This window comes from Hesperophylax consimilis, chromosome 26 (assembly GCF_061612785.1).
Source record: "Hesperophylax consimilis isolate HC1 chromosome 26, BYU_Hcon_1.0, whole genome shotgun sequence".
NCBI lineage: Eukaryota > Metazoa > Arthropoda > Insecta > Trichoptera > Limnephilidae > Hesperophylax > Hesperophylax consimilis.
In genome coordinates, this window is record NC_142861.1 from 6,791,701 (window position 1) to 6,805,146 (window position 13,446).

Consider the following 13,446-nt stretch of genomic DNA (forward strand, 5'->3'; position numbering starts at 1 on the left):
GAGTTGGCAACCTAATTTTTCCATATCATAGAAATGACTAAATATTAAAAATGTTGTATTCAATACAAATTTTTCAAATCCGGACTGTACGGATTTCGTGTTTGAAAATCCGGATTCGGATTCCACTGCGAAAAATCCTAAAATCCGGATTATCCGGATCAGTCTCCACCTCCTTAGGACCTAGGCAGTGGGAATTTTATTTCACAAGAAATCGAATCCTTTGAAATGGGATTTGGGCTTTAAGTGAAAACGAAGGAATAAGAGAAGAGAATATATTATTATTATTACGAGTATTTCTTCGACAAAGACGATTTGATTTCGTTAAGTTGAATAATGGCTTCCATAAACAGAAAAAATAACTTTAGAATAATTGTGTTTTTGTTTTATTCAGACATGGACAAATTTTACGTTGCACGATTGGACACGGAAATGATTGAAGTGTTTACTTTTATGTTTTCTTTTTTTTACTGCCTTTGTTTTTACCTACACACATCAAACGCATCATTATCACTGGCTCCACCACTTGATTGTACTTTTCCATGCCATCTCTCCCTATTTTTCTATTATTTTTTAGACCGGACCCGTGAAAAATCACGGGATATTATAATTAGCTGAAAGTAAAATATTTGCCTATATTTTGTTATATACCTATATATAAAACTTTTGTAAGTAACATAATAATTCAGTTTTTACAATAAGTTATTTTGTATTTATGATTTATACTGCTCTTCCTGCTTGTGGAAGAGAAAATGTTTTAAAATATATACATAAAATTTATTTTCTACATCAACCCCCACACAGGGGACACTGAAGAAAATAATTTCTCTCCTGGCCTATGTCATCTTTGGGGATGCTGTGTGGGGGGAATTTTTAAGGAAAGGAATGAGAGGGTGTAGGGATAAAGGTATGTGGCGTGGGTAGGAATCTAGGAGTCAATGTCCAGGAGTCCAGGAGTGATGGACGAAACGATTCATGGATGAATCCATCCATTCATCGAGGAGAGAGACCAGGTGCAGAGATCAAAGGGTCTCTGTCGTCAAGAACGACTGTACTTTACGTTTATCTATGAAATAATTTTATGAGCTTTGGGCCAGATACAGACGTAACGCATCTTCACTGTCGGGACTATGGTCGGGAGTCGGGACCGGACGAGGGGTGGTGTCCTGGAACCGATTTTTTTTTACATTCCCTCCACACAGAAGGCTCCGATAGGAAATAAGTCCCCCAAGTCATAATATGTCAGCTTTGAGGATGCTGTGATAATGGTACAAATTGAGGATTCAACACTCGGAAATTAATATGTATGTCGACTATATGCCAAAACGATGCACATTGACGACATAAGACTTTTTCACATTTTTGTTACTTGTGCAATAATGCAGGACTTAGCTAGCATTAGATTAAACTCGCGACGCCTGGGAAAAATCAGACACATTTGTCAACTCGTTCAATAGCCGGTTAAGCTGATATGTCAAGGCTTCGTGTAAATATTGTTCGGATGACTTTCCGAAAACAAAAAATCGAAAGCATTTAGTGGTTTGTCCACTCTCTTCTCTTGGGGATACCATGTAAAAAATTTCGCCTGTGGCGCTTTTTTCGTGTTTTTGAGAAGGTTATAACTACAACAAATTTTACACTCTCAATTTCTTTTTTTATCTCTCGGTAAATAGCTACCTACACCAAATATACAATGCATTATTTTTACTATACGTTTCCAAATATAAAATATATTTTCATACCACAATTCAAAATAATAATAACACTATTTTGAATTGAAAAAAATATTTTTAGGTTAAGTAGACTAGGTTTATACATTAGTTATTTTCATCGCTTTTATTTTACTTTATGTCACTTTTTGAAGTGTAGTCATCGCGTTGAATTGTCATGGAACCATAAATGTATAGCATTCCTTTTATCACTTACCTATGTTTTATCAATTGCTGCGAATTAAGTTTATGTTAACCGGACAACTCAACACAATGACGATTCTAACATGATGATACCTTTAAAAAGTGATGAAACAAAAACATGGATAAATAGGTTAGGTTGGTTTTTTTTCCATTGCTTTTAGTGACTATCACTTTTAAAAGGTGTGTTAAATTGTCAATGTGTTTAGTTCTATGGAGCCAAGAAAAGGACCATCCAAGTGAGTGGGCAATCACCAGTTGCAGGCAATCATAATCTACTTTAACCTACACTCTACACCTTTCTTTGTCATGTAGAATCACAACCATAATCTAGTAAACTTTACTGGTGTCAACCAGCCAGTGATGAAATTCCTATCGAAGTGTCGGTAGATCTACCGGTTTCTGTCGAAGTTCACCGATCTAGAAATATTAATATCCCAAAAATTCACTGTTCTGCTGATATTCATAGATGTACAAAAAATTTTGAAATTTCGTTTCTAATTGCTCTAAATGGAGGAGTTCTTACTGATAAATTATTACAATAATCGACATAAGTACTTAAATGAGAGAGTTTGGAACAAAGAATGCAAGGCTGATAAGAGGAATGAGAAAGATTAAGAAAGGGACAATTTTGTCATGAAGATCGGGTGAACGAAGAAAAAAGGGTAAGAAAAATATATAAAGCAAATGCGAATGGTAGAAGAAATCGGGGACGCTTGAGGAAGACATAGCATGACCAAGTGAAAAAAATACTTCAGTCGGGCAATGTAGAGCTAGAATAATAGAGTATGTATAAGACGATGCACGTATGAAAGTGAATGAAGCAAGGAGTGTGTGCTAAGACCGAGTTGTTTGGTGGTTCATCCTCCCGCCATACTCCTGTGGAAACAGCGTGACGGTCAGTTAATAAAACAATACCTACTCCTGTCACCAATATTGTTTACAAAGATTAGTTTGAGCCTTTTATATCTGAAGTAAATAATATACCTGCCCCTAATATCCCAGTAGAATTATCGAACATCTGTTGACTGAAAGAGAAAACAATAACAATGATTGTAGTTTTTGTAGATAAAGCAGATTCCTGTATTGAGGCATTTATCAAATCCGCATGCAGAATTATCAAGAAACACGGCACAGAAACTACCGAAAAAAATTAATTTGACACTTGGATCTCCAATACAAAAATAATATTGCTTTTGAAATCATAGTTTTATAATGTCCTACCAAACTTATCTTACGTAATGGGTTTGAATCTGCTTGATCAACGTAAATGTTTTTATAATAATGTATGCTAACTGCAACATACTTATCTGTGCAGCAGGTTTAATTGAAGAAATTTATATCATAAATTTCATTTTTACGTTGGTTCCTTCTCACTCTTCTAGGTATGTATAAATATCTATACTTATTCCAAAAAGCCAATATAGGTTCTTTTTTACTTACCTTAGTCATTTTGTTTTCAGTATGTATTTGTTTTGACTTTTGATTTTTGTATGTATAGAGGAGAAAAAATAATAATTACAGAATACATTTAAATAATTTATTATTTATAAAAACTCAAAAATATCACAGCTTTATTCAATTTGGGAGAACAGTATTCAAAACAAAATCAGAATGTACACAAATATCAAAAATAAATCACAGAATTCAATAAAATATTGCTTATATCACATGAAATATATTTTTGTACATAGTTTTAAAAATATTGTGTATGTCCATCAAAAAGTATTTATTTGCCTTCAGGGGCTCAATTCGCCATCTACTAACGTCAAATTACCAACGAAATTTGTTGAATGTTCCATTTAAACGTATTAAAGTCGAAAGGTTGAAGAGATAATTATATTAGCAGCCCTGTGAATATTGTCTATGTTCCTGATGTTTTTGACATTTGTATGATGATATTGGTGATAGTTTGAAATGTCAACAACAAAACATCACCGTGTCATAACATAAATATTACTTTATAGAGGAAAGGAGTCAAATTTGGAATACTGTTAGACGCGCATATAAAACAAGACAAAATCAAAGAGTATAAACAATGAGAGGAGGGGAAAGATTCACAACAATACAGATTCTAATTTGTCTAAAATCTGAAATAATCCATTATGACAGTTCTTCTTTTGATTTTTTTTTCATTTAATGCTGAAAGTAAGAATCCAATGGATGAATATGTGGTGTTTTTTTTTTCTGTAATGGTCCTTTCATTCAGGACACAAGGAGAGAAGTTTGGTTGTTGTGCTTCGTCTGCAAATAAATGAAAGGTTCAAATAATAGGTAAATCCTTACAAATAAAATTACTTGGAATCACAGACCAAGAAAAGAATAGACATGCCCTAATGCAAAATTTGAGTAAATTTCGATGAGTTAGAGGAAAACCACATATCATTTTGGCCAAGGGAGGGTTCCAGCATTTCTTGAACTAACCACAATTTGAGTAGTTGTATTTTGACCACCGTCAAGTGCACATTGAATAACCAGGCCCTGTGCAGAAAAGTAAAGTTCGCTAAACTAAGGTAACGTTTTGCAGTGCAGTCCGTTGCGAGACTTTTCTGTTAATTATAGACATTTATAAAAGTATCTAATTAAATATTCGATTTTGTAAACAAATTATTATGGGATTCTCATGTACCTTTATTATAAAGCAAGCAATGCCAGATAACGTCAGATATTCAATTGATTTTATGTTTTAAGACTTTGTAACATGTTACTAAATCTATCAGTTGTATATATCCCACATCTTACTAAATCTATCAGTTGTTGTATTCCATTTTAATAACAAAACTAGAAAAACGTCAGTAAAAGCCTAAACAAACATAACCTTAAAGGTCAAATCAACTCGTTGGAAGGCCTTCCACCAACACCATCTTTCTTTCCAACCCAACGCCGATCTGGAAAGCGCAGATCGGCGTTGGGTTGGAAGTGTAGGATTGCATTAGACTATTCTCCCGGCCTGCAAAACTAACTTGCCAATGGTTATGCCTGTGGGGAGAGCAATCTTGCTGTTGAACAGAATCAATTCGGATATCGACATTTTTAGCATCAATGAAGCTGCCTTTAAAAGGCAAGCTCTATTATTACTGGTATAGTTGATATAAACACTGTTTATATTAATCTAAGAATTCTTATTACCAAATTTATTTTAAAAACTCATTTAAATTAACAATTTTGTAATGTTTTTAAAAATAATAAACTGAATTGAATTGAATTGCAATTGTGTTTCTGAAGAATCTATTTTCATAGAAAATGTAAGGATTGAAATTTGTCCAGATATCTTAATGAGTTGCGTATATTGTGTACGTGGCCCAGTTTGTACTTACCTTTAATTATTTGTTTTTACCAATTTTTTTATGATCAACTTTATTATTTAAATGTGAATTTTAGGTAAAACCCACACTATGGTTCCCAAGTAAGAAATTATTTAACCTGCGCATAAAAAATTTAAAATTATCTAATTTGTAACCTATATTACGAATACATATTGTAGTAGTAGACCCCAAAATGGAAAAAAATGTTACCGGACAGCAAAGTGCCAATAACATTTTTTACTCCAAATGTGCTAAGCAAAAGCTGGTTAAAGTTTGTCGGGTACGTGCCGATACACCCTGTATATAAACCTTCCGAAAGAAATTCTCTAGATGATTGTGAAAACTCTATCAAAATCCATTGCATAGTTTAGAAGAACGTAGAGCAACAACAGACAGTTGCGGTTAGCGATTTTGTTTTACTATTTTTAGAGATAATTTCGTTACATTCTTTAAAAACCCTTATAACAGAGATTCTTTTAACATCATAATATTATATATGTCTAACATCTGTGCTTATTTTAACTTACCTTTTCCATTCAAAAATACAAATAGTATTCTGTATATTTATATTTTCCATTCCTTTTTTTGTTTACGAAAATCTTCCGTAAAAATTAATAACAGTGCCATTCTGAATCCATTTTTTAAGAAGTATCACAGAGTTTTAGTCTGAAAGTCGAAAAACATACATTATTTTTAAACACTTACATGGTAAGGCCATATCATAAGACATTTTTAAAATTATTATAGTAATCCAAAGAGGATAAAGAATATTACATAATTTGCAGCCTGCGTAAATGATTTTGTTAAAATCGACTTGGAAACTTTTATTTGGGTTTTAGTTGGGCATAATTTAAAAATAATACTATCATTTAAACTTTATACGCCTAACAAAAATAATTTTAAATTCAACAGGAATATATTCATAGATAAAAAATGAGGATATTCTTACAATCAAAACTCGTTGGACTCTTCAACAAAGGCCAACAAAATATATAATTATTTTTAATGGTAAACTAATGTTTAAAAGACAAGTTTTTTTATGCATAGCACAAAGGATGGCATATTATTTTTAAGCAATAATTACTAGCCTGAAACACCTATATAAATTGAAAAACAATCTTCCGAAAAAATACATTGCGCCGACGGGAATTGAACCCGCAGTTTTCTGATAGCCAGTCAGGTGCTCTACCAAATATTGTATTTTTTCTCAGAAGATTTTTCAATTTATATAGCTGTTCCAGGATAATAATTATTACTTTTAAAAAAATATTATTAGTTTGACTATTTTCATTAATTCGCCTAAGACGGAATTTTATTTGACTTAATTAATGATTATCCCATGAAATGTAATGATAATTTTTAATCATATAAATAAAAATAAATAAGGATAAAACACGGTTGTGTTTAATTTAAGTTTTGATAATTTCTTCTTAACTTAAAAAAAAGTTAAAAAGAAGTCAACAAGGTAATGTAATTATTCTTCACATAAGAATATATTTCTATTTAAAATTCAAGATTCTCAAAATAAAAATTGAACTGAAAGTAAATGCACAAATTAAGATCATGTATTGATAAATCTTTTTTTGGAGACAATGATTAGAAGACATACTAATTATATAACTTTGAATCGATGAAATTATTAATTTGCTTGAATAGTATAGCGCAAATATAGTGAGCATGTTTTTTAATGCTTTTTGGTGAATATTATTTATCATTTAATCCTTCAGTCTAATTTCTTCCCTTTTGGGATTAGCTCATGTAGAGGTCATATAGGTCCCATATAGGTCATATAGATCTCATATAGGTCTCATAGAAATCGTTGTGTCTCCTTACTCTCATGTTGTGAAATATCATCTAAACGGTGTTAGAAAGAGAAAACACTACGCTTTATATTCAAATCTAGCAGTTAACCACAGAAGAATTAAAATGTACACCTATATGAAATCAAAGTTTCCGACCACAATTTTGAGAAAAATTTATGAAACTTTGCAAATTTTTTAAGAGTTATTTTTATATGAAACAACAAAAAAGTGAGGTTATGACAATGTTTATAGTACATTTGTCTAATAAAAGTGTATTTCTTTTTTTCCGTTGATGAGCCATTTTTAAAACATTTTTGTTTGTATTAAAAATTTACTATCTCAAAAATTACGTTTACTTCTAATAATAAAATTTGAAAGAGTATTTCTTCAACTTTCGTAAACAGTTTTTAGTTTTCGGGTACATTCAGAAACATTCCAATTATTTTTTGGATTTTTTTGCAAAGCGGAAAACTCCAACTTATACTCCGGTTTGATGTGAAAAGTAGCTAACTGAAAATTCATAAATCTGAGATACCAAACTAAACACATAAATAAAATAAAAGTTTTATACAAAGGTAAAGCAAACTGTAAGTGTGGAAAACAATTAATATCTCACGGATTGTATTTTTATAAAAAACAGTTTGTTTAATTTATTGATTTAATCTGGTATCGCGTAATTCTGGAATTTGCAATTAGGTAGCAACTTTTCACTAGCTTTGCGAAAAAATATCGTCTTCTAGGATTTTCCAAATTGAAAGCCAATCTGTTTTCATAATATGTAATCGTCTATGCAGCGTCATTTTTATTCAAAAACACCTGAAGGATGCTTTAAGAGTGCAAATTGAAACTAATACAGCATATATTAAAAAAATATCGTAGGCAGCACCAAATCTATCATCTGTAAAAGATTAAACTCAAATTGTACTAACCAGTTAATCTGTTTTATAAAGATTAAACTCAAACTGTTTTAACCAGTTAATCTGTTTTATAAAGATTAAACTCAAATTGTATTAACCAGTTAATCTGTTTTATAAAGATTAAACTCCAATTGTATTAACAGTTAATCCGTTTTATAAAGATTAAACTCAAATTGTATTAACCAGTTAATCTGTTTTATAAAGATTAAACTCCAATTGTATTAACAGTTAATCCGTTTTATAAAGATTAAACTCAAATTGTATTAACCAGTTAATCTGTTTTATAAAAATAAAACTCAAACTGTTTTAACCAGTTAATCTGTTTTATAAAGATTAAACTCAAATTGTACTAACCAGTTAATCTGTTTTATAAAGATTAAACTCAAATTGTACTAACCAGTTAATCTGTTTTATAAAGATGAAACTCAAACTGTTTTAACCAGTTAATCTGTTTTATGAAGAGTAAACTCAAATTGTATTAACAGTTAATCTGTTTTATAAAGATTAAACTCAAATTGAATTAACCAGTTAATCTGTTTTATAAAGATTAAACTCAAACTGTTTTACCCAGTTAATCTGTTTTATAAAGATTAAACTCAAATTGTATTAACAGTTAATCTGTTTTATAAAGAAAACTTAAAATTTAATGGAGTAACACATGTCTCAATTGTTACTAGGACATTTTTCCAAGTCAAATCTAAAAATGCTGCAGCTTATTGCAATAAATAATAATCATTATCATTAATTTATATTATTAACGCATTGAGGTTTGTTTTATTCAAATGCAAAACCAGTGGAGCGATTTTTGGCATATTATATAACATATTGAAAACATTCCCAATTTCTGAATTCTTGTGTTACTTTGAATGAAATATTAAAATACCAATTTACCTGTAATTAATATCTCATTGCTGTAGTCAAAAGATATTTTTCATAGAATAAAAAAATAATCTTAGGACAAAAGGGCAGGAAATTATTTTTATGTCTGATATGAGACATTGATATTATATACATAGAGTGTTTTACCATTTACCATATTCTGTAAGTCCTTTGTCGATCTTTCGTCATCAATTGTTTGTTATCTTGGAGAAACTTTTACAGCTCAACAAGGTTCTCCAAGCCACATTACGCCAGACGCTGCCAAGCCAAAAGTTGGAGATCGCAAGACCATTTCTTACTCAGAAAACCCAAACACATCAGTGTAATTCTTGATGAAGGCATTTTAATAGATTCTTTATTCACCAACTTTCAGTTTTGGGCTTCAACAGCAGTTTTCCAAGAAATAACACAAGTTTTGGATGTGAATCATGAAGTTAAATGACAAAATGGCTGCAGCCATCTTTGTGACAAACTTCATGTCTCAAGTGTTGGCATGGCATGAAAAATATGTGTAACTTGGTACCCATCAATAAACATGGACCTAATAAACCCTGGACGGAACTATTCCAGAAAAATTTGAAGCCGCGGGGTGAGCGTGAAGATTTATGAAAAATGGCAAAACCTACTTAAATTTTTTAATGACATATCCCATTCCCTGTCTCAACAAATACATCATAAACCATTATAATTGCATTATCAATACAAAAATAAAATTAAACTAGTTCATTATATTCCACTTGGCATACAAATCATTTCAAAAGTTCGTCATACAAGATGGGTGCCAGGCAAATTCCCCTCACCCTAGATTTGGCTTCAATGTCTCTCATACAAAATCGCACCAATGGGTCCAGGGCTTTTTAGGTCCATGTCAATAAATGATTATTGAGTGACCTTTTTCTATACATTTAAATGTATAGCAAATATGTAGATATTTTTTTATCATTTACAAATAAAATAATATTGAAATATTTCCCCATAATTTGTACAAATAGGATAAATTTCTATTATTATTTAGCATTATTTTGTGAAGATAAAATATAACAAAGTTTTCTCGATTATTATTTTTCATCTGAAAACTAAAAAAAGATTTTTTTAAATATAGCTCGTTTTTATATCAAATATTATAATATTATTAAATTCTTGCTAAGCAATTAGATTTGACAATATGTATAATTTTCACTAAAATAAAATCCTCTGAAGGAGTGTATTTTGTGACGAGGTATTTTCATGTTGAAAATAATTATTTTTTTATGTTATTAACTTGATGTAAGATCTATTAGATTTGTGATTTTCACTAAATATTGTCACCGTTTTGACAGAAAACAATAACTCTAATGTAAACACTAGTAACTTAACAATATATCTACATAGAATATATGTATTTCTGAATGTCATCACCAATAAGCCTTAAGATAGGTAAAAAAAACCTTCTAAAGTAGTCAGTCACGTAGACAGGTACATTTTATTAAATTTATGAACAAAAGGATTCTACCATTATGTGCATTAACATTTCATAAATTGAAACCGCGTTCCTTTTATATCTTCTAAGTTTAATTAAAATATTAAATTAATTCCTTATATAAATATTTAATTCCTTTTGGTAACATGATTTTTTAATTTATTAAAAATCACGAAACATTTAGGAAATATTTTTCTTTTGGAAGTTATGCTTATAAATAAGTAAGCATTAAAATATATTTATTTATGTTACTAATTACGAACATTATTTCGACTTTATTCAATTTAGAAAGAAAACAAAACTTTTCTATTTCTATAAAATCACACAAAAATTAACTTTCGGTTTCAATGTCGGTCAAATGTGTTTCTGTCAACTTTAAAAGTCAATATGAATAAATAGGGTCAAAGAATGGTTAACGTGGTACTTGATATGTCAGTTTAAATTTTGAAAGGCAGTTTTTATGATTAGAAAGTGTTAAAAATAATTTTAATTGTTATTAAATTAACATATGAAAGGATTTTCTTTAAACACGGAAAAACCTTTACAAAAATCTATGATTTATCTGGAATAAACATTCCTTCCGCCACATAGTAGCATTTTCCATATTTCTCTCTTCTTTGGGAATAAAATGAACCCATTACCAGTATAAATAAAATAAATGATATTACGGCTGACGTGGTTCTGATAAATTGATAAATATATCCGCAACTCAATACTCAAAGGAGAAAAAATTATGCAACAGTCAAATCAGAAAATTCTATAATATTAAAATCATAGTTATTGAAAAAACAATGAATCACTGCTGTATCCATTACATACAAGGAAGTGTGTTCTTTAAAAATAAAATTAAAGATAATGATCTACTAAATATAATAATTACAATGACAAAGGTCCAAAATGTTTAAAGAACATTAAAAAAGACTGGTAATGGGTTTGTATTTTCAGTTTCTGGTAGTTTCTCTCAGATAATTCTCAATCAATTCATGGCATGGGTTCTTTTATTTGAGATATTATTTGTACAATATACTGGTTGTCACACAGAGTTATATAAAAAACACATTTGGACACTGAAAGATGTTTCTTTATTCAAGACAATTACAATGCGTGTACTTCATTTTACTTCACAGTTGATGGGTTTACATGTATCTTAAAACAATAAACATATATGGAAATAACTAGCAACATCTTCTGAGCAAGTAACAAGTCTACAGCGGTGAAATAAACATCAATTTAACCTTATTTTTCATAACACTATTGTACATATTTTTTCTGAAGCATACAACAAATGGTTATTATCAGCTGGTCAAAACATTCTTATTTGAAATTTCAGAAACTCATTTTGTAAATTGGGCACTGAATTTGTTCCTCTCCATTTTACTTCATCTAAGGAGATGTTACAAAAGAACTGCACTCTATCTCAAATAAGAATAATTATTCAAAGTCTATACAAAGAGAATAGAAAATTTACATTAAAATGTAGTCAGCAAATAAGTCAAATATGTTGAAATGAAAAAGAAATATATTAATATACTAAATATATACTGATTTAGTACTTTTGATAGTATTTATTTAAACTCTAATGCTTATTTTAAAAGGAAATAGTTAATTGTGTCCATTGCTTTTATTCGAGGTTGTGTTTGCTAAAGTTAGTGAGGAATATAGGCTTATTTTATAATATTTTCGTCAGGTCCATCACAGGTGGGATATAGAGGCATTATTCTTAAAATGCCATAATAATTTACATATCTAATTGACAAAAAACATACATAAGAGAGATTATCCTATGTTAATGTAGTTTGGGGAATAAACAACAAGTATTGTACATATTTCTTAACGAATTTCGTAATGATTGAGAAGAAATAATACAGGGTAAGTGTAAAAGCACTTAATCATTTTTAACTAATAGATAAATGTTGGTCATGTTTAAAGTAAATCTTTGACATCTCACAAATAAAATAATGTCAGGAAAAATTAATTTTAATAAGGTCAACAAGCATCTAGAAAAAAAGTTACTTCGGTGGCTTGGCAACAAACTGAAGATATATTCTCAAATTGTATTAGTTTTATGATAAGTCCTGATTTAAAACTACATAATAGTATCTTTGATTTTAATCCACTATTCAAAATAACTAAACTTTGAAAGTTTTTTTTTTAAATTAACATAATATAAAATTACTAAGGAAATCTACAATTTTATCAAAATGTTTTGATAATTATGTACTAAACTTCACTTTATAACTAAAAACATACAGAAAACAAAAAAAGATCCTTGTGGATAAGAGTAGAATTAACTATGTATTTGGTTGATGTAAGCTTATAAAATTCAGATTAGTTTATTGTCCCCCACAAAAGTGGTACGAATGAACATTTAAAATCAAGATCTGCCAACCTACAATGCAATTTTATCAAATGACAGCAATGCTGCAGCAACAGTAAAAAAAATCAATTAATTTAAAATAAAGATTCGTAATCTTTTAAATTCTATGACAGTAGTAGATCATTCCAGCAGAATTACTTTTCTGTGACGCAGCTGTAATATAGTGAGACAGGTCACACCTTACACAAGTTAGATACAAACGTAGTCTTTCTGTAAAGAGCTAGATGTGGTACATAGTGAGACCTACAAATAAGATGTGGTTTTTTTTTAAATGTAGCCGGTTTCAATTGGAATGTATAGATGGCAAATTTCGAGATTAATTATTCATTTGATGGCACCACACAGCCTATGGGTTTGTTGTGTTTGGATGTAGACAGGCTGGCTAGATACACCGAACCTGATATCTGATAACTGACAGTAGAGAAACTCACCATAGTGTGCGAGGAGGGGGGGAGGTTTTCAGTAATACGAGGGGGCTTCGCCTGCGCCCGTATAGCCAACCGTGGCGGCATATCCCGTTGTGTCTGGAAGAAAAAAGGGAACATACTAATTTCTGAAATGCACTATATGATTAAAGTGGCTTGAAGGCTTATAAAAGCTGTCCATATCAAAATGGCAAACATGGGGCTCCGTTGTAACCAAGGTTAATGAGTCTCTTAAGCTGGGAATACTCCACGGAGTCCGCAGGCACTGAAATAATAAACAACTAACTGCCTACCTATACAAATAGCAAGAATGCTCTATAGCTAAGGACGGAAAAGAATCACACAGATTTGGAACAGGAATGCTGTTATTCAGTT

At 30.3% G+C, this 13,446-nt stretch overlaps 1 protein-coding gene across 4 annotated transcripts in view; it reads right to left on the reverse strand.

Moving 5' to 3' along the window:
• Window positions 1-3,726: 3,726 nt before the first annotated feature.
• Window positions 3,727-13,446, reverse strand: part of LOC149411023 (uncharacterized) — a 28,380-nt gene continuing 18,660 nt past the window's right edge. For 3 of the 4 annotated variants that reach the window (XM_089647225.1, XM_089647224.1, XM_089647222.1), the window contains exons 11-13: window positions 13,078-13,170; window positions 5,740-5,878; window positions 3,727-4,151 (exon numbers count right to left, since the gene is read on the reverse strand). In XM_089647225.1, coding sequence (XP_089503351.1) covers window positions 13,106-13,170 — 65 coding nt within the window. In that variant the 3' untranslated portion in view covers window positions 3,727-4,151; window positions 5,740-5,878; window positions 13,078-13,105. Of the gene's footprint in view, window positions 4,152-5,739; window positions 5,879-11,328; window positions 13,171-13,446 lie in introns of those variants that run through there. The other variant, XM_089647223.1, reaches the window with a different exon arrangement.